This window comes from Papio anubis, chromosome 7 (assembly GCF_008728515.1).
Source record: "Papio anubis isolate 15944 chromosome 7, Panubis1.0, whole genome shotgun sequence".
In the NCBI taxonomy this organism is placed as follows: domain Eukaryota; kingdom Metazoa; phylum Chordata; class Mammalia; order Primates; family Cercopithecidae; genus Papio; species Papio anubis.
The window spans coordinates 103477811-103499117 of NC_044982.1; the positions used below are offsets into that span (position 1 = coordinate 103477811).

Genomic DNA, 21307 nt, shown 5'->3' on the forward strand with positions numbered 1-21307 from the left:
TGAATAAACATTTCATTTAAAAAGATATACAAAAGGCAGATAAGCAAAAAAAAAAAAAGACACCCAACTTCGTTAATTCACAGGAAAATGTAAATTAAAATCCCAAGGACATACCAACAGGCATTCATGACAACAGTCAAAATTTGAGACTGATAATACCAAATGTTGGCAAAGATGTGGAGCAACCAGAACACAGAACTGTTGTTGAAAGAATGCAAAATAGTGTAGCCATTTTGGGAAAGCGGTTGAGCAGTTTTTTATAATGTCAAACATATACTTACACACAACATAGCATCCCATTCATTTACCAAAGAAGAATCAAAACCTACTGTCATACAAAGACTTGCACTGGAATTTTTAAAGCACTTTAATTCATGAGAGCTCCAAATTAGAAACAGTCTAGATTGCCATCAAATGGTAAATGGAGAAGCAAATTGTAATATATCTATACAATGCTATAGACTCACAGTAAGAAGAAATGAACTGCTGATACAAACAACATGGATGAATCTCAAGAGTATTATGGTAAGTTAAAAAAAAAAAAAAAAAAAGCCAGACTCAAAAGACTACTTATTGACTACCTATTGTATGGTTCTGTCTATGCAATATTTAGAAAAGGCAAACCTACAGTAGCAAGAAAACATTAGTGATCAGCAGGGACTGAAGGAGAGGACTGACTACAGGGAGACAGAACAGAACTTCTGAGCTAACAGAAATGTTCCTATTATGATGCGGTAGTGATTACATAATTTAAATATTTGTCAAAGCTCACCAAACTATAAACTTATATTGGTTAATTTTGTTGTATGGAAATTTATACCAGAATAAAGCTGAAAACAAATACATTCTCAAAAACAGAAGCATAAAATATAAAATTAATTTTAGTCTTCACAATTCCCAAGCACCTTAACATTATAACCCTTTAATCATTAAAACTGACATACTCAGATGTAATTCTATAATAATATGAGCAGAAATATCTAAACAAACTACCAAGTAGTTGTGAATGTTTGTATGCTCAAAGACAGAAGCCTTGCTTTTATTCAATAACCTCTAAAATATATTTCTGATCACTTCAGTGAGAAGATATTAAACTCTTCTGCTGTTAAAGATCAACAGTTTTACTGTATATGCTAAGTGGCAGAAGGCAGAAAGCTAGAGGACATTTTGTCAAATTATAACTGTTTGACAACAAAACAAATGAAAATAATTAAACTGCTTGCAAATAACCAGGCAAACTAGAACCACATGAAACAAAACACTTTATCATTTGCTCTGTTCATCTATTTTACTATTACAGAGAGGAAAAACAGCAGGAACCAGGGGCCATCAGGGTTTCAGTTCCTGGTGTGTTACAAAATGATGCCAAAAATTTAAAAGTACTCCTGAATGGAACTGAATCTTCAGCAGGTGCCCTGGGATTACACATATTAAAAAATATTCTTTCTGAAATGTACTTTAAGGTGTGTACAATAAGGAAGTAACCACAAATTCTGTAACTTTACCAACACCCTATCCACATCTTTCAAAGAATTGAAACGATACATTTTCTTAAAAAAAAAAAAAAAAAGTCATTCAGAGAATTTTCTCTTAATTTCAAACCGCATTTCATTTGAAATGAGCCAAATTTTACACACTGTGAAATAAGTTTATCTGCTAATAGAACCACTGTACTGCAATACAAAACTACACTTTTAAGCTGGAAGGGAAAAAATTACTTCCCCCCCCCTCCACCATTATTCCTGTAATAAGAAGAGGCTGCATGAATAGAGCAACAAATTTAGATAGTTAACAGAAATAAAAGAGCTCAGATGATCCTTCAGTGACAAGTAAAGAATCTGGAAATGAACGACTACGAATTACCATATTACTGTCTCCTACCATGACCTTCAACAAGTTTTTTGGCCAACATTTTAGAAAACCCTATTAAAATTCTATTTCTACTGGGCGTGATGGCTCATGCCTGTAATCCCAGCACTTTAGGAGGCTGAGGCAGGGGGATCACAAGGTCAGGAGTTCAAGACTATCCTGGCCAACACAGTGAAACCGTCTCTACTAAAAAAATACAAAAATTATCTGGGTGTGGTGGCACGTGCCTGTAATCCCAGCTACTTGGGAGGCTGAGACAGGAGAATCGCTTGAACCAGGGAGTCAGAGGCTGCAGTGAGCCGAAATCGGGCCACAGCACTCCAGCTTGGCAACAGAGCAAGACCCTGTTTCAAAAAAAAAAAAATTTATATTTCTTAGAATACTTTTCATTACCTTCTCAATACTACATGTCATTCCATAGCCAATGAGTAAAGTGGACATTATTTGCCTTGAATATGCAAGCGACTAAGACTCTCTATACTTTTCCTGTCATTTTAGGCACATGTGTTACATAAAGTGAGTTTCACATTTTACAAAATTATATACAATAAACACATACTACTAGAACAAAATTAAAGTTAAATATCTTTAAGTAAATATACTAATTTCTGAGTAACAGTCATGAGAACATATTCATGTTGGGAAACAATTCTCCATGTCCCTCTTGCATTTCTGCAGGTCTTGTCTGCAAAAGCCCTGATGGCCCTTTTATTCTAGACTATCTTTTCAAGACTGTTTGCATATCAAATATCCTTAAAAGATAAAAATATTGATTCCTTCCAAAGCAAAGGGCAGGTTTGTTTCTGTCCAGTATAATAAAGATAATGTCTCAGTCAAGGGCAAAGGTCACACAGGCTTACTGTCCACTGTATAAAAATTCAGGTTTCTTCAGGTTTAGATTTCTCAGCTGTGACACAGCATCAACCTGGACCCATTTGTGTTGCCTGCATGGGGCTTAGGAAGCAAGGAGAACCAACAAGAAGGTGATGCTGATGCTGCTGGCTATGCAATGAGTAACACATTTATCTGTCTCTGACCCTAGAATCCCATGACTTCAGCCAGCACCCAAGAAACTGTCAGGATGTAAGTTAACTTGCCAGCTTGTAAGTACAGTAAAATCTCAGATCCACCACATTCTTAACAATTAGTATATACTATATAGTATTAAAAATTTTACACAGAGTTGCAGCCAAAAATCTCTTGACATGTTAAACTTGTGTGATCTCCTAATCTATTTTCAATTGGGTGGATATGTCTGAATGACCACAAAGAGACAACTTATATTCCTTTTAACTTTCCTGAAGTTTCCTAAACTTTCTTCAATAGTTATATATTTATTTTATTTTAAAAAATTTATCTCGATAAACTTATTTTGTAACTTCAGGCTGATAAAAAAATAGTATACATAAAAAGTAGAAATAACTTTAAGTTGCAAAGACAGCACAGAAAGTTCCCGTTTATCCCCACTCCCTTCCTCACCGGTTTCTCCAACTTTAAAATCTTACATAACCATGGCACAGTTGTCAATACTAAGAAACCAACACTGGTACATTACTATTAAGTAAACTCCAGACTTTATTTGGATTTCGCTTGTTTTCCCACTAGTGTTCTCTTTCTGTTCCAGGATCCCATCCAAAATGCCACATTGCATTGTGTGTGTGTGTGTGTGTGTGTGTGTGTGTGTGTGTGTGTGTGAGAGAGAGAAAATGTGTGTATTATTTTGCATTTTAACATCTTTATTGAGATGTAATTCATATACTAGAAAACTGGCCCGTTTAACGTATATAATTCAATAGTACTAGTATATTCATAGAGTTGTGTAACCATCACCACTATGTAATTTTAAACATTTTTATCTTGACAAAAAGAAACCTTATATCCATTAGTAGTCATGCCTCACCCCCATCCCATCCCCTAGTGCCTAGAGAGCCACGAATCTATTTCTCTCTCTACAGATTTGCTTATTCAGGACATTGCATACAAATAGAGTCATATATTATTTGGCCTTTCATGCTGGGTTCTTTCACTTAGCAAAATGTTTCCAAGGTTCACCCATGTTGAAGCATGTAACAGTACTTTACTTCTTTTATTTCCAAATAATATTCCACTGTACGGATATATCCACATTTTACTTATCTATGCATCAGTTGATGGGAGATCTGGTTTTGCGGGTTTTTTTTTTCCCCCCACTTTCTGACTGTGATGAATGATGCTACTATGAACATTCAGAGTTTCTGTGTGGACATGTTTTCAATTCTCCTGGGCATATATGTAGGACTGGAACTGCTGGGTGTTATATACGACAACTTTATGTTTAATACTTTAAGGAGATGTCAGACTGTTTTCCAACATGGCTGTACCATTCAACAATTTTTCTACATTCTTGTCAACACCTATTTTTGTTATCTTTTTTATTGCAGCTACCACAGTAGGTGTGACACAGGTGCTCATCCTGAGTTTGTTTTTTTAACGGAAAATATTTTAAAATCTATTGTTACTTTCTAGAAAAGGAAGATAGTGTGAAGATGTAATGCTCGCCATGCTGGGATGTTTCTGTCCTTTTTCTATTTTTTAAAAACTGTGTTAAGTATCTTCTATATAATAAACACTGTACCAAGCCTTAAAAACAAAAGCAGTAAAACATTGTCCTCAAAGAACTCACAGATTACATGTGAGATGTGAAAATGTTAGGTTGGTCAATAAGCCTACCACAGCATCTTACATAGCAGACAATGAAATGTGTGTTCACTTGGACAATGCATGCTGTAATTAACAGAGATGGGAATGACAGTGAATGGAACACTATATTGCATACAGTATTTTCAGTGCTACATATAATTCTGGTTGGGTCACAAATGTTATATATACAGAGATACTGGGCCAGAATAACAACTTGCCATTTTACTTCATACTGTATGTGTCTGTGTGTGTGTGTGTAAAACAGAGAAGTCAGAGATGGCACACACCAGTGTCTAAGAGCCAGAGAACTCGGGAGATTAGAGCGTCACAAAAGCTGCAGCAGAGAAGTCAAAGCAGATACAAAACAAAAAGAAGTTACTGAATTTGGCAACTGTGAGCTCAGGAGTTCAAGACCAGCCTGGGCAACATGGCAAAATCCTGTCTCCACAAAATATACAAAAATTAGATGGACATGGTTGTGAGCACCTGTAATCCCAGCCACTCAGGAGGCTGAGGTGGGAGGCTGGCTTGAGCCAGAGAGGTGCAGGTTGCAGTGAGCCAGACAGCACCACTGCACTACAGCCTGGGCGACACAGCCAGACACTGTCTCCACAAAAAAAAAAAGGGTTATGAAAGAACTCATATTTCTCGATTCATGATACTTTAAAGTACCATCCCATAGATTTGACCTTTTTACAGACCCGTGAGAAGGCATGTTGCCATTTTAGAGAGGAAGAAAACACACTCAGTGAGGCTTGGTGATCTGTGGAGCACATACGTGTATATGAACCATATTGTATTTACAGCCTTATCTGCTCAAAAGACCACAAACTTCCCGAGAACAAAATCGAATCTATTTAACAGGTCTCTGCAATGAGTAATAAGTGCATGTGGTTCATGGTGGATGCTTAATGAATAATTTTTGAATTCGTTATCCTCAGTGATTCTGAAGAAAACAGTGGAGAGATTCCTTTAGGATTACAGCCCTGTCTCCCTTTATTAGACCCATAAAAAACCTGAGGCCAAAGGAGGCAAAGTAATTTGATGAAAGTAATAAATATTTCAAACAGAGGACCCAAGGTTTCCTTACTTCCAGGTTTCCAAATTTCCCCCTCAAGAATCTCTTCTTGTTCTTTTCCCTTTTTCTTCTTTCTCCTTTCATTTTCCCTCCTTCCTTTTCAGAAAAAGAAGCTCTGTCACCCCAGGCTGGAGTAGAAAGTCCTGGGCTCAAGTGATCTTCCCGTCTCAGCCTCCTGGGTAGCTAGGACTACAGGCATGTGCCACCATGCCCAGCTGTTTTTGTTTTTGTTTTTTTTTTAATTATTTTTTATTATTATACTTTAAGTTCTAGGGTACATGTGCATAACGTGCAGGTTTGTTACATATGTATACTTGTGCCATGTTGCTGTGCTGCACCCATCAACTCGCCCAGCTGTTTTTTAAAAAAAATTTTGGAGAGACAGGGGTCTCACAATGTTGCTTAGGCTGGTCTTGAATTCCTAGCCTCAAGCAATCCTTCCACCTCGGCTTCCCAAAGCATTAGGATTACAGCCTCGAGCCACTGTGCCACCTCTTCTTATTCTTTACTTTGTCTTAGAATTCAATAATAATTGTTTAAAATTTTGTAGTATTAAATTGAGTAAGTTTGGCAAAGTGTATTTCACATCTTCAAGATTTATTGGAAAATAGTCATTGTTGATTTAGACAAAAATATTTAGAAAATAAAGCATTAATGAAATGACGCAAGTAAAATATGAAACTGTGGACGCCAATTTTTTAAAATATCAAAATGCTGTAACTGAAAAAATCTAGTTTGTTTGTTGTCGGCTCTGTCAATTACTAGGATCCTGTGGTTCTAATCACCAGCAGTTAACTAACAATGATGTCCTGAGGAGGCTCACCGTCTCTAAGAACACAAGAAGCTTAAGCAAATCTGAGATGATGCACACTTTCAGGCAAGTTCTCTCTTTTGAATTAGGCTTCATTCACAAACATTTAAAAGTAAAACCTACACTGAAGAACAGTAAGGTTTCCGATCATTCACGGCTTCTGCACCAGGATTGATTGGGAAATCTAGCAGAAGAAGGCTTCTTAAAGTTATCTTGCTGTCAGCTACTCACTGACACTCATCCACACAGCTAGCCAGCAGCACTGACGGAGCGCTCACTTTAGGCAAGAAACCAGGTTAAGGTACAGCAATAGACAGGAAGGTGAAAAAGACATAATTCTGATTACAATTGGCATAGTAGGTCCCACAGTTTATAATTTTAATACAAAATGCCTTGGGTTACAAAGGCTTGACGTCCCAGGATGATAAATATATACATACATCCTTACGAGTCTATGGATTATCAGATTCAGTGAGATAGCTCCACAAACCATGGCCTGTAAGTTGGGAAACACTGATTAATTTGTGTAATAAAAGAGGTACACAAACAGCTAAAATCCACAAAAGAAAGTCCCCAGTATGAAAATAATTCCTGCTCAAGAATCTGGGAAAAGCTCAACGAAAGTGTTGGTATATGAGGTAGGCTTTAAAAGCGGACAATATGCTTGAGAGAGAAAGATGGTAAGGCAGGGAATTCTAGCTATACAAAAAAAGCATGAGCAAAGCAGTTAGGACACTCCAGAGCTGGACTTCATAGCCTTTTGCGTCACAGACTCCTTCGAGAATCTGCAAGAAGCCATGGAACTCTCACCAGGGACATGCATGCTACGTCACAATCAGCGGTTCTTTGCATAGCCTCATAACCCAGGTTAAAGACTTTTGCTTTTGATGTTTTTCAGGAACACAAAAAGCCCAACAGTATCCAGAAGTGTAAACTGAGCACGGAAGAACAACAGGAGATATAGCTACAATGAATCTAGGCTTTGTTCTCTAACAAGGGTGGACCCCGCCAATCATACAAGCAAGGTAGTAAAAAGATCAGTACTATTCTTGGCCAATAACTCTAGATGTGTATAGATAAAATGGGAGAGTAGGGAGGAAGGAAACATACGGCATCTGAGACACAAAGGCCAGTTAGGATGAGCCTGAACTAGTCTAGTCTAGAGGCAGTGTATACCTGGACTGGGGAGCACATAAAAGGTATACATCAGAAAGTTAGTACAAAGGGCAAAATTCACATAAGTAAGAGAGAAAAACGGGTCAAAGATCCACAATGAACAGATATAGGAAATCTAGAGGGAAGAAGATGATGTACCCTATTTGCCCATGTTGAGTTTGAAATAACAACATGTCTTGCAAATGGTTACACAAGGTTTTGGAAGCTTGAGAGAAAGGCTGGCGCTAGCTTCATTTATTCTTGAAGTGATGGATGAAAAGAGTGTGCAAGAGAGCCAAGGCAGAGCTTGCAAAAAGAAAAGACACACTAAGGGTAGCATTCATAGTAGATAATACATATTTGCAGATGGGGTGGCTTGGAAAGCTCATACTTGCTGGCTTCTTACAAACACAAACAGGACAAAAGTAAGTGTGCATTAGGAAAATGCAAATCAAAACCACAATGAAGTAACACTTCATATCCAATAGGATGGCTTTTAAACAGAAAAAGATGGAAAATAAATGTTGATGAGGATGTGTTGAAATTGGAATTCTTGTTCATTGCTGGTGGGAATGTAAAATGGTACAGCCACTGCAGAAAACAGTATGGCAGTTTCTCAAAAAACAAAATTAAACATACAATTACCTTATGATCCAGCAATTCCACTTCTGGGTATACAAGCAAAGAACTGCAAGCAGGAACTCAAACAGATATTTGTATACCAATGTTCATAATAGCATTATTTGCAATAGCCAAAAGGGGGCAACAGCCCAATGTCAATTGATGGATGAACGGGTAAACAAAATACGGTATATACTTAACAATGGAATGTTATTTTTGCCTTAAAAAGGAAATTCTGACACATGCTATAATATGGACGAACCTTGAAGATATTATGCTAAGTGAAATAAGACAGTCACAAAAGGACAAATGTTGTATGACTCCACTTAGTACCTAAAGTAGTGAAATTCATAGAGATAGAAAATAGAATGATGGTTGCCAAACTAGCAGGCAAAAAGAATGGGAAGTTAGTGTTTAACAGGGAAAGAATTTCAGTTTGGGAATATGAAAAAGTCCTGAAGAGATAGCTGGTAGGATGGTTATATAACAATGTGAATGTACTTAATGCCACTGAACTATATACCTAAAAATGGTTAAAATTTATGGTATGTACATTTTATCACAATTAAGAAATGAATGTGCAGCAGTTAGGGATATGCAAGTTTGTTTAGAGAAAAGTAGTCAGGCAGCCCACACAGTTAGAGTCAGAGCCAGTAATCTGGGCCAGACACTACCAATCATGGTCAATGTCATTAACCAGAGGACAAGCTCCATATGTATTGTGTGTGGAAAGAATGTCAAAACATGTATCAGCATTTTCAACCACATCCTGTGAAACAGCAATACCAAGCATATCATATTCATGTGTGAGGAATATTGTGCTTACTATAAAGTAAGCTGCTTAAGAGATGTAAAGTGGATTACAAAACATCTCCCCCTCCTTCTGCCCTATTTCAGAATCATTGATGTGGCAGGTAAATTTGTCCTAGTCTTGATTCTTCTATTCATCAACAACTCCACTATTTCTTTCTCACTCAAACAACCAAGGCAACTTAAAGGCCACACTATGTGGCTCCATTTTTTAAGCAATGGGAGTCTTGCTAGGATGCTCGGACTGGTCTTGAACTCCCGGCCTCAAGTGATCCTCCTGTCTCAATCTCCTAAAGCGCTGGGGTTACAGGCATGATGTGAGCCACTGTGCCTGGCCACATCTGAAACATATACTGCAGGAAATCAAAAGCCACCAGACATTTTTTTTATTAGAGGGATCTTGTTCTCATGTTAGTCTCTTTTCCAAATGTGATTCAAAGACTGAGGTTTTTCACACTAACAGGTAAATTGGTTCCTTATACTATCAACACTCTTCTCAGTCAGTTCTGAGACAAATCCTGGCAAAAGATTCTGATCATCAGCAGAATTAGGAGACAGAATAGGAAGAATCATCAGTGTTGGCACTGCGAATAATTTGAGTTTAAAGAGAAAAATGAAGATGATTATGTATCTTTCTATTCAGATTTACCCTTTTGGAATCTTGAGCTGTGAACAAAGTATAGGACGGGCAATTGACTAAATGGGTAGGAAAGTGAACGGGTGATTCAGAAAAGCAAGTAGCTGGAACTGTGGAAAACAGAGACTTTACCATTAAACATCTTTATCTTTTGGAGAGACAAGTCACCAAAACATACATTTTGGCTCTGATCAAATTTATGACACTTTAGCTTAAAAACACAGTCATTAGTTTCCTTTGTCCATACTATCTCCATGACAACCAGTCCATGGACACCACAGGTATTCAACATCCAAAGTTCTGGTGAATTATGGTGCACATGAAATACAGGATAATGGAAGTTACCTCAGAAGAAATGTCAGACTTATCCGGGTAACTTTTAAATTTCTGACACGAAGCCTACGGACCCCTTGTGATTATCCCTAAACCACACCCACAATGTGTTCCCATCAGTCAGAAAATAGAGCTGTACATATTTTCAGTGGAGAGGGAATTGCCTTTGTTTTTGGCAGTGTTTCTGTTACTCTTCGTATCTGAACATCCTAATAATACAGCTCATGGTTACACCCAGCCTTCCCAGCCACTGCCCATATTTACTTCCTCTGCAACTGTCTCAGGAGATCCTGCCTGAGCTACAAGGCTGAACAAAAGGAAGCAAAAACCCACCATCCGGACACAGAAGCCAACACTTGAGTCAAAGTCTTTTCAGGGAATTGGACTGTATCTGAGTGGCTATATATATGGCTGTCTTCAATCCAGAGCTTCCTTATGTCTTTTGTTTTGCTGCAATGTGGACGTCTCTTACAGTAAGCAAACTTTTAGGGAATGTGTGTTTCTCTGCAAAATGACACCACAATTAGAGACAGACTACTCCTCCTCAGCCTCAGCCAAAGAGCTCGTGTGGCCTGCCCAAGCGTCGTGAGTGGGAAGGGGATCGTCCTCCTCTGTAAATATTTTCATTCAATGTACACAAAACACGGTTGCAAATCTTTTAACCATTTAGCTAACATTCTGAATTGCTGCCTACAAAATACTCTCTATAAATAATCAGTAACAAGAAGGATCACATTACTATTAACAGGCAGTATTTTTCCAGGTACCCAAAGTTACAAAATTAGTAAAACAGCAGTGGCCCAGGCTAAAAGCCATGTAAATCAGCAGTTAATCCTTGATTCTGACCCGCTTCCTTTCGGTACGCTAATTTTACAGTCAGTTTCTGATACCTGCTGTCCTCTAGTAATGCTCACCATGAGCTAAAGTTGGCTACTGAACTCAATTGGGTGAAAGCTCCCATCAGTCACCAACTTCCGAAGTCAACACTAGCTTTTTGAAGGATGCTAAGAAAAATGGGCATGTTGGTACCAAAGGGCCCATGCCAACAATTAACAATTCTTTCATACCCCATTTTTAGCATAGATTCATAGTTACCAACCACATACTGTAAGAGTCAGAAGTCATGTATGCATTAAGGAAAGGAGAAATGGGGGAATATCATATACAGAGGAACAGGAATGGGTATGTGTATATTACGCTGGGGAACAGACGAGTGGGTGACCAAGGAATACTATCAACTTAGGTTTTATTACTTAGAAAAAGTTCAGAATAGAGGTAATATTTCAGAGGTGTTGGGGGTTGATGATGGGACAGAAGAGCTGATGTGAGGACAACACTAGCATATCCAGCCTCAGCGAAATCTTACAAGAAGGTCTTGATACAGAAAAGCTACCATGAAACTATGCAGAACTAACAAAGGAATCAGGGCAGAATGCAGAAGAAGCCAAAGAAAGTGTGGGTACGTAACACAGAATGAGAACGTTGAAGCTAACCTACAGTGAATTATTAGGATGCCAATGGGAGGGACTGGAGTTGTAAATGTGGAATACCAAAGTGACAGGCTCACAATTTAAACTCTGTAATTACTGCCACATTTCATCTCATCTGTTAAACACAATTTATATAACATGATGCTTATGAATCCATACTTACAAAGATAAATTCATTTAACCAACAAACGTTTTGAGTGTTTAGATAGTATTAATGAACAGATAAAAGTGACAGACTCCTTAGTATAAAAAAGCAAACTTCCATAGATAAAAGTGGAGAACATGTACATGACGGCTTGAGAATTTATGTGGCACCCAACATAACTATTTTTTTAAAACACTAATAGAAAATACTGAAATTCGAAATAATTTTGTAGAAAGAATTGAAGAACCCTACCAAATGGTTTTTTAGAATTGTGAGAAAACTTTGCTAAAAATCATGGGACAAAATGAACTTATATGCCATGGTGTACCTGTCCTAAGTATTGTAGAAGGAATTCCTGCACTGGGAAAGAAGAGACCAAAAGTCTAAGATAGAAAAAGAACACATATGTATATATCAATAAAAGCTAATATATATATTCATGTAATAAAAGGAATTGATCGACTCAAAAAAGAGGTCTAGGATAGCAAGAAAAACATGGACTTTGAAACAGTCCAACCTGGGACTGCACTCATATGTAATTATCAATTACATACGAGATGTGAGGCACTGGGAAAGTTATTAACTACACAAATCTGTTTTCCCATATGTAAAATGAGACAAAGAGTAGGAATGTAAACATTAAATGCCTGTGTCTCATATCCATTCACTTCTTCCCACTTCAGACCACAAAACCCTCTTATTCTGCCTGTGCTATCATAACGGCAGGCTAACCAATTACTCCCAGAATAATCTTTTCAACACGTACACTGAGAGGTAAGGCATCCTCCCCACGGCTGTCAAGGCCCTGCTCTTCCAGGTCCCACCTCTGGCTCTGGCCTTCTCATCCTGCTACCCCACTTTCTACTCAAGGGGCTCCCATCCACCACAATGGCCCTGTGTGCTCCTTCCTTCCTCAGGGCCACGTATTTGCTGTTCATTCTTTCTAGAGAGCTCTTCCTTAGCATAGCTAATGTCTTTCCATCCTCTGGAGATCAGCTTTTTAAATGTCTGCACCTCGAAAAGATCTTCTGTCCAAAGACCATTCTATCTGAAATAGTTCTGCCCACTACACAGCACCCTACTCATTTCTTGCAAATCAATTACAACGGTTTGTACTATAAATTTCTCTATTTATTATCTACCTTTAAGCAATAATAGAATAAAGACTGTACCCCGTGGCTCGCATGGGATAGGTACTTAGGTTTCTTTAAGTTTACAGCTCTCAATGATGTTGTCTTCTCCATCTCCAAAGCAAAGAAACTAACAACAAATGTCCCCATCTCATTTTAAACTGGAAACAGGGTGTTTTCAGGACTCCTGGTGTTTATTTACTAATGACTATTTTCTGAGAAGTGAAGTTTTCTCTACTGAAAATTTTTTATTATTTATTGGGCAGGATAGTACAAACAAACACCTTTATTAGTTGTAGGTTTGCGGGGGAAGAAAAACAAAAAACCACATTCTTGTCACTCAAGTTCTTCATACCCCTCACCATGCTCAAGAAAACCCTTGGGCTCTCCATATGAATATGGGGTAAAAAGTAACTGCCTGGCAAGTCTCGAATTAAGAAACGTATATGGAGGTGCTTCGTTAAAACTATAAAACAGCAACTCTGAGGCCAATAAGCCTGTACTGATTTAGCTCCATTCGCAAAGGCTTTCCATGCCCACCTAGAGTATAAAGTATTATATATTTTAGCATTACTTTAAAAGTTCAATATTTCTTGTGATACTCAGATTTTCTTTTTATCCTTCTCCCCACCCGCAGGCCAAATCATAGGGTATCATGCACAAAAAGATCCTAAAAATGAGATTCTCCTAAATACATCATATGAGGATAAAAATTTTTAAACATCACTGTGATCTCAGAGAAAATCACATTTCAGAGAACCCAAAATGAATAATATCTTGGAACAATTTCAAAACAACAAGTTACCAACTGCTGGCAGCCGAGGTCCAGCAAGTCAACCACCTGATAATGATTATGGAGAGACACTTACAACACTCTACCACAAATCACAACTACTCTACCTAGTGCCCTGCCCAACATGGCATTTCATTGGTTTTTGTGTCTAGCCTTCTGAGCCCATTCCTTAGCCTCACTCGAGCAAAGAAAATCAAAAAGACCCAAGTAATAAACTGAATAGATAAATCAATAAAATAGGTCCACTATTTCCTTGACCAGGGCAATGTATTTCCACTTTGGTTAAAATCACCCTCACCTCCACATACAGCCTCAGAAGTTCAGATACTGGGGTTCTTTCCGTCATCTATGAAGCGCTTGGTTGACTTCCAATTTCCCCTGCCTTTGCCAGAAAACTGCTAAATTTCCAAAAAGTGCTCTTTGAGCTGTCCAACATTCCCAGACTCTCATCTTACCGGCTGGAGGAGTTTTTACTAATTTTAGATTCAAGGATGCCTTCTGTGAGCAATTAGCTATTCAGAGTCTCCGCCCCCATCCTGCTTAGACACCAAACATCACTAATGCTGAGAACACAAACAAATACAGCTATCAACAAAGTCAGAAGCTACCTCCGAAAAGCAGTCAAATCAAGCCAAAATGTCAGCTCTGCCACCTTAATAAATAGGTTTATTGGAAATCCTTCCAAAAGAAATAAATGTTGCCTATCTTTCCCCTAAAGAATTGAGTGAGACCATAGCAGAAAAACAGAAAAGACTCAGACAAAAGACAGAAATACTTAAAAGACAGAGGCAGAGAAAGAGACTGCCAGAGAAAGAGACCAGGCAGATGGGGGTGGAGTCTGGGGGCGGAGGGGTGACAGAGACAGAAGGCCAAACAGAGCAACTTGGAAGGTGAATTTCTCCTTCTGTGATTTTCAACAGTATGAGGTTCTCCCAAGCATAAGAATCCATTTTAATGCAAGTAAAATTACATCTCAACAGTAAGTAGTCCAATGCTGATTCCCAAGCACCTACTGCTTCCTGTTCAGATCCTCCTTTAAGAGGCTTACAATCACCCCTCATCCTCCATTGTACACAGATTTCTCAGCCTTTCTCCCAATACAAGAGGGCCAGGGACATGGCTACTGGGTTCAAAGCACTAAAACAGCCCGCAGAGCTTCAAAATGCATGAGGTGCGGCCCCCCTTACCTTCAGCAACACCACGTCCACAGTCCTGTCCACCTTGGAGATGTCACAGAGGCTGTAGCGCCTCTTGTGCCGTTCATACATTTTGCCCAAATGCAGGAAAGAACAGAGAAAATGCAGGAAGTATATCCACTGTTAACTTGGGAACCAGTGCGAGTCCTTAGTTCCAAATTTCTCACGGTGAGGTGGAGGAGATCTCTGCCTTCCAGATTCCTCTCTATGTAAAAACTCTCAAAGGGGTCAAAAACAACGAATTAAAAAGAAATCAAGGAGAATCCAATTCCTTGAACTGACTGAGAACTTGCTGGTAACTTCAGAGCGCTGAAAAGATGACTGTAGAACTCATAATATAAACAACAAATATCCCCTAATGCTATACTTTGTGCAGATCTTGACTGAAAGAGAAGCAAACAGCGTTTCCATCACTGGCAATGACTCCCGTAAAAAAATTAAGAATAAACTGGCCAAGCATAACGGCTGATACACGTAGGGAAAAAAACCCAAGAAGGCAATAAAAATCCAGTATATATTTTGCCAGGAAGAGGGAGAGAAAGAAAGGAAGACGACGCTATTTCAAAGCGATGACATGAAAAAAGTCATTAGATTCTGTTCTTGCTTAAAACAAAAACAAAGACAAAGAAAATCTACTTTTCCTTAAAGAAAAAAAAAGTAGAAGCTGGGAGATGCTTTTCAAAGCAAAGTCTTTAGAGTCTGTCTCTTGCTCACCAGGCAGTGGGACTTGGTTTTGATTTAAGTTGAAAATCTCTAAGGACAGCAGAGTAAAAGGGGGAAAAAAAAAAGACCACTCCTGCAGTACTCCCTCTCTCCCTCCCTCCCTCCCTAGCCAGCCTCCTCCTCCCTTTTTCCTTCTCTCTCAGGAACGTCACTGCTTGCCCTTTCAGCTCTGCTCCCGCAGCCTTGGAGGTTTGAAAACCCAATTGCAGTTGTGGGAACATGATTCATCTACAGACGAAGAGAAAAACAAGGCTTCCTTTTCCAACCCGCTTCTTCTTCCTCCTCCTCCTCCTCCCACCCCTATGAAAAAGGCTTTGTCAGGCATTGCAAGATGCAGCTCAGTTCTTTGATGTCAGAGTAGTATGCTAATAAAAGAAGGGGGGTGTTATACTAAACACCACAAGTGTGTACAACGGACTCGTCCCGAGGTACAGAAAACTGAAACTACCCAAAGCATACACTGTACCTCCCTGCCAAATGCAAGGCAATGATTTAACATGAGAAAAATGTTAGCCAAATATTGCAGTTATGTCTCTAGGATCAAGACGTGGCTACAAATGTGTCTGATAAGGTTTAAAAATTATCAAGAGTTAAGCTTTATTTTGGGGGAGGGAGAAGGGAGGATGGAGTTAGATTGAAAGAAAATGAAAAGGAAAAGGAGTGGAACAAAGGAGTTCTGGATATGTTAATATTTGTTGTGACTAAGCATAGCTGTCTGGCTGAGACTTCTCCTTCAATGTTTCTATGCACACTAACTGGGTCTTGAATGTGGGTCTGCTACTTCATTTGCCTGTTTTCTTACTATTGCACACCCTTCTAGTCCCCACCCTAACATTCTCAGGGACCGACTTACTTCAGAATGCATTCTCTCACCTGAGACACTCTCTTACTTGGATCATAAACGATTTGGGAGGGAAAAGGATGAGGAACTGAGGGGAGCAAAAAGCAGAAAGGAGTGAAGAAACAAAAGAAAAAGGGATTAAAAAAAAAAAAAGATTTCTCTTTCTAGGAGCTGCTGACATTTTCCTTGAGTTGGCCAGAGTAGTCCTTAGCTAGGCTGTGAAAGCAGGGGCTCAAATAACCACAACAGAAGAGGAGAGGAGAGATTTAACACCTACATTTCTGTTGACATTGCAAACAAAGTTGGTGAAAAGGTTTTTCAGGTATAGAAAAAGGGTATAGATCAGCCGTGTCCTCAGGCCAGGTATTCAAGTCGCTGACCAGCTTAAAGGAGGGAAACAGCAAACCCTGCTAAGAAGAGTGCAAACATTTTCCTCAACTTTCTGTTAATACACCACAGCTACAGGCTTTAATCCGAAATAAAAGCCGTAAGGTTTTATTTCCCTATTCTTCACTGGTTCATCTGAGGAATGAAGGTGGACAACCCCTCCCCTTCTCATGCCACCAGTGAGCCTTGGTTCTTGGTGGTACCAACATGTGCAGTGAAACAGATGTTGCTTTTCACTACAAATGAGACTAGAAAACAGTAGAAACAAGACAATTTGACAGAGATTTAAAAGTTGTAAATAAAATTCTTGCTCTGGCTTATCAAAAGCATGAGAACCTGACCAGATTTACAAATACTTCCAAACTATGTGGTCTAGGGCACAGATAGAAAGAGCCTTTAGGCTTGAATGTATAGATAAACTGATAGTTTATTATCTTTTCTGTAAAAGCTTTCACCAAGCTAGAATGTAGAACTCGCCCTTCTTCTTTTTTTGAACACAGAGCTGCCTCCCCTCTGTCCGAAATATGGTTTGTTCCTCACTGCCATGCCCTTCTGTTTTAATTAGAATCAAATGATTCCTGCTTCCAAGATTCCCAGGCATGTCTCTCTAGGGATCAGAGATGGTTTAAATCACCATTAAAACCTTCCTACCGGCCCGGCGCAGTGGCTCATGCCTGTAATCCCAACACTTTGGGAGGCCGAGGCAGGCGGATCATGAGGTGAAGAGATCGAGATCCTGGCCAACATGGTGAAACCCTGTCTCTACTAAAAATACAAAAATTAGTCGGGCATGGTGTCATATGCCTGTAGTCTCAACTACTCGAGAGGCTGAGGCAGGAGAATCGTTTGAACCTGGAGAGGCGGAGGTTGTAGTGAGCCAAGATCGTGCCACTGCACTCCAGCCTAGCAACAGAGGGAGACTCCGCCTCAAAAAAAAAAAAAAAAAAAAAAAAAAAGCTTTTCTACCCTAACCCTGTCCAGTGACTTACATGCAGATAATCTATATCAATCTAACAGATATTTTGTGACTCCTAGTGGAGGCAAGCAAAAGAAATAGGTAACAAGGTGTCTGTCTTCAGGAAGTTTATAGGAGAGGGAAAATTGTTTCAAAATAATATAATTTTCTGAAAGAGCCTAGATTACTGTTTGAGACATATAGAACTAACCTTTTTATTTCTAACTTCTGGATTTGTGCCACAGGCTGGAAAGCTAGATTTCCTGCTCTTTCTGCATATTAAAAGGACAATTCTTTACATATTCTGCTCCTTCTTGGAGGACAACAAATACCCTGGGTGGGAAATAAATGCTCTGGGTGGAGAAAAGAGTCTGTGTTGCTTTCCCCTCTGGATCTGCTCAGCACTCCCCAACAGAAGACAGAATCTGCAGTCTTGTGCTTTTGCAGTTGATGTGACAATTCCAAGTTTTTATCAAAAACATCTGGAACCAGTGAACAGTAATTCTGCTAGGATTTTGAAATACAGCAACCAATCATTTCATACCTAAACCAGAGCTGAGAGTTACAAATTTAAAGGGAGTTCTGAATTTATTTCCCTTTTCCTTTAATTTGGGGAACCTGTAGTAAAATATTTTATTATTTACAGCCATACTACTTAACAGTAGTTACTTACAGTACTAATTATCTCTCCTTTCTCTCTGCAGCCTCCGTCCTGCCCTCTATCCACACAAAGGGTACCAGATTCTTTAAAAACAACCAGTGCTTTTAGTCTGTCTCATGCCACAGGCCCAACATGCAATTCTTAAAGATTCCAGAAAATGAAATATAAAAATACTTTATACATCTTAATTTAGCTATAGCATTTGTGTTCATGAATTAAATTTTCATTTGATTTACTTAACTACAAGATCTAGCACCTTACCAAATTGTTTAAGCATTCTTATGGGTCAACACTGTGGCTGCTTTAGTTCCAGTTAGGGCAGAAGCCCATGTGGAGTCTCATAGCAAAGTTTCTGAATTAGGACACCATCTAGTGGGGGATGCTGAAGACCCAAACAGAACACCAAAGGTCAGTGAATATTTTTGTGGGGGTGTGGGGATACGGGTGGGGCTCATCTTCTGCTACTAAGTATTTTTTCCTGAAAGCCCAAAGTGAACATAAAGTAGCAGCATGTGACTGGACACTGGTTAATGACTCACCAATGATCAATTTTACTCTCTGCAGAGAACACAAGGTACTAAGTGAAAATCAAGGGTTCTTTGTCTTCCTAGGTGTGCCATTATCTCACTGAGCAACTTGGGAGATATTAGTTTGACCCTCTGGACCAAGATTTCCAGAATGGAAAAATGAGAGAGATTTGATGCTAGGTCATATCTGAAGATCCTTCTTGCTCTAATATTATATAGTGCCAGTCTGAGATTAGGAAGTTATTGCCTGCCATATAGTTCATAGGATACGGTAGTTTCAGAGGAGAAAGAAAAGGGAATTGAGACATTCTCTTAAAACTTGCAGAAAACATTATTCCTGCATAATGACACTTTCTACCTTGTTCTTCACGTGAAATGGGAAGGAAAAGTTTACCACAGTCAACAATTTTCATTAATCTAAACTTAAATATAGTGAGTCATCCAGAGTTACACATATGTTGGTGGTAAAATGTATTAGAATATAGATAAAACATTTAGCCTCCACTTGAGCAACTCCTGTTTGCTTAGATAATAGACTGCTTCAAATAAGAGGAATGAATATTTCACAGGTGAAAGAAGAAAATAATTTACAACGGCTGCAAAGGCATTGTCTCCAATTAGGCTTTCCTCGTAAATTTCAGTGCAGGTGTTTAGGTGCTAGGTGCTATGGCTCCAGGAGAAGCAGTTCTACTGTTCCCTCCTAGCCTTCACTGACACACAGATTTGAAGGTTACCAGACAGTAAAAGGGTAAAGGAGAAGGAGAGACCTAGAAGGCCATAACTAGCATTTCTTTTCAAATTAGTAGCAAGCAGTAGCCAACAGCTCCTTTCCTTAACCCTTTACTGTCTTTACAAGAAGAAATCTTAAGACAAATTAACTGGTGGCAGCAAACTGACAATAATAGCAACAATTAAAATAACAAAATAATATGGAAGAATATAAGAAAAAAGTATCTTCATAAACTTGTGCTCTTTACAGGAACAAGGTCTCATGTATCATACACACAAATGTTAAATTGTACTAAAATTACCAACAGCTTTATGAAATAAAAGGCAGGAGGAAGGAAGAAAGGGAGATGGCAGAATCAAAATTTCAGTTGGGAAAACAGTGACAGGACAGTTTAATCTCGAGGACAGGTCTTTTGGAGCAAGATCTATTAACCACAACATTTAATAAATACCTCCTGTTTGCCAGGTGCTTCCACAGGTACAATTTCATTTATTCCACATAAAAAGCTATAAGGTGAAATTTTACTGTCTACAGAAGAGGAAAAGTAGCACTCAGAGTTTAAATCAGTTATATAACATCACACAGCTAATAAAACAGGCTTGCTTTAAACTCAGTTCCGTAAATCAGTCTTTCCACTACATCTTATTTTGCCACTTGATAAATCCCCCAAGAAATGAAACTATAACAGAAAAAAGTTAGTATCTGAGGAAAGAAAACTTGGGATTCATTGCTCATTATCAATATTCCTACATTTGATTTTTACATAAATGCTAAAGGACAGAAAAAGATGGTTTTTTTTTTAAATAAAAATTCCAAGTGATTCTTAATTTTACATTAAATGAACTCAGCTTTTCTGCCAACATTTCAATATTTGACATTCCACTTTCAAAAAGTTTCTCACTATAGTAATATCTTACAAAAATCTGAAAGAACAAACCAAACACACAGAGTAAAAGATCTCCGGATATTGACAATTGCTACCCAAGTCTTCCTTAAAACGAAGAGATACACTGATCTGGCTTTTTTCTTTGGAGCAAACACTGGCTATTTCTTTTGGCAGCATTTCAGATATTTAAAGATGGCCATCGTGCCTCACCATCTTCTTCAGGCTTCTCTTTCGAACCATGATTCCCACAACGGTTCCTCAGACAACAGAGTACCTGAGTGCTCTCCAGTTAGTGTATTTCTTGTGATGTGGATGCCACAAACAAAATCCTCTGACATAGTGCACACTGGGATGACTAAGATCAAATTGGTTTTCTTGACACACATACCACACCACTAGAAGGATAAGCTTATTGTGAAATAAACTTACTTCCCATATATTTTCTTTCAGAGTGACTTACAGCATCAGGTCTCCTTTAAACTATAATCTTGTGATTTTATTTTAAAACCTACTTTATAGCTTTCTGTATAAATATATTCTTTCAAATGAATTCTCATTTGCTTTAAAGTTACCATTTTAGCCTAAAGAGAGCATAGTGAATCTAAATTCCATCACTGAAATAACAGCTGTTTCTCCAAACTCTGAAGAGCAAGGCTAATGATAGAACCCAGAATTATATCACTAAAAGCCTCCCCTGGTAGGATATCTGTCCATCAATTAGCACTCCTAATACATTCATGCCATTCTCCTGCCTCAGCCTCCTGAGTAGCTGGGACTACAGGTGCCCGCCACTGCGCCTGGCTAATTTTCTATATTTTTAGTAGAGACGGGGTTTCATCATGTTAGCCAG

At 38.6% G+C, this 21307-nt stretch overlaps 1 protein-coding gene across 15 annotated transcripts in view; it reads right to left on the reverse strand.

The window, feature by feature from the left end:
• AKAP13 (A-kinase anchoring protein 13) overlaps positions 1-21307 on the reverse strand; it is a 266890-nt gene that overhangs the window by 117821 nt on the left and 127762 nt on the right. Inside the window, exon 1 of one of the 15 annotated variants that reach the window (XM_009210865.3) lies at positions 14739-15562. The exons of the other annotated variants lie outside the window; for them this stretch is intronic. Coding sequence (XP_009209129.1) covers positions 14739-14819 — 81 coding nt within the window. The 5' untranslated portion in view covers positions 14820-15562. Of the gene's footprint in view, positions 1-14738; positions 15563-21307 lie in introns of those variants that run through there. 15 annotated transcript variants of the gene reach the window in all.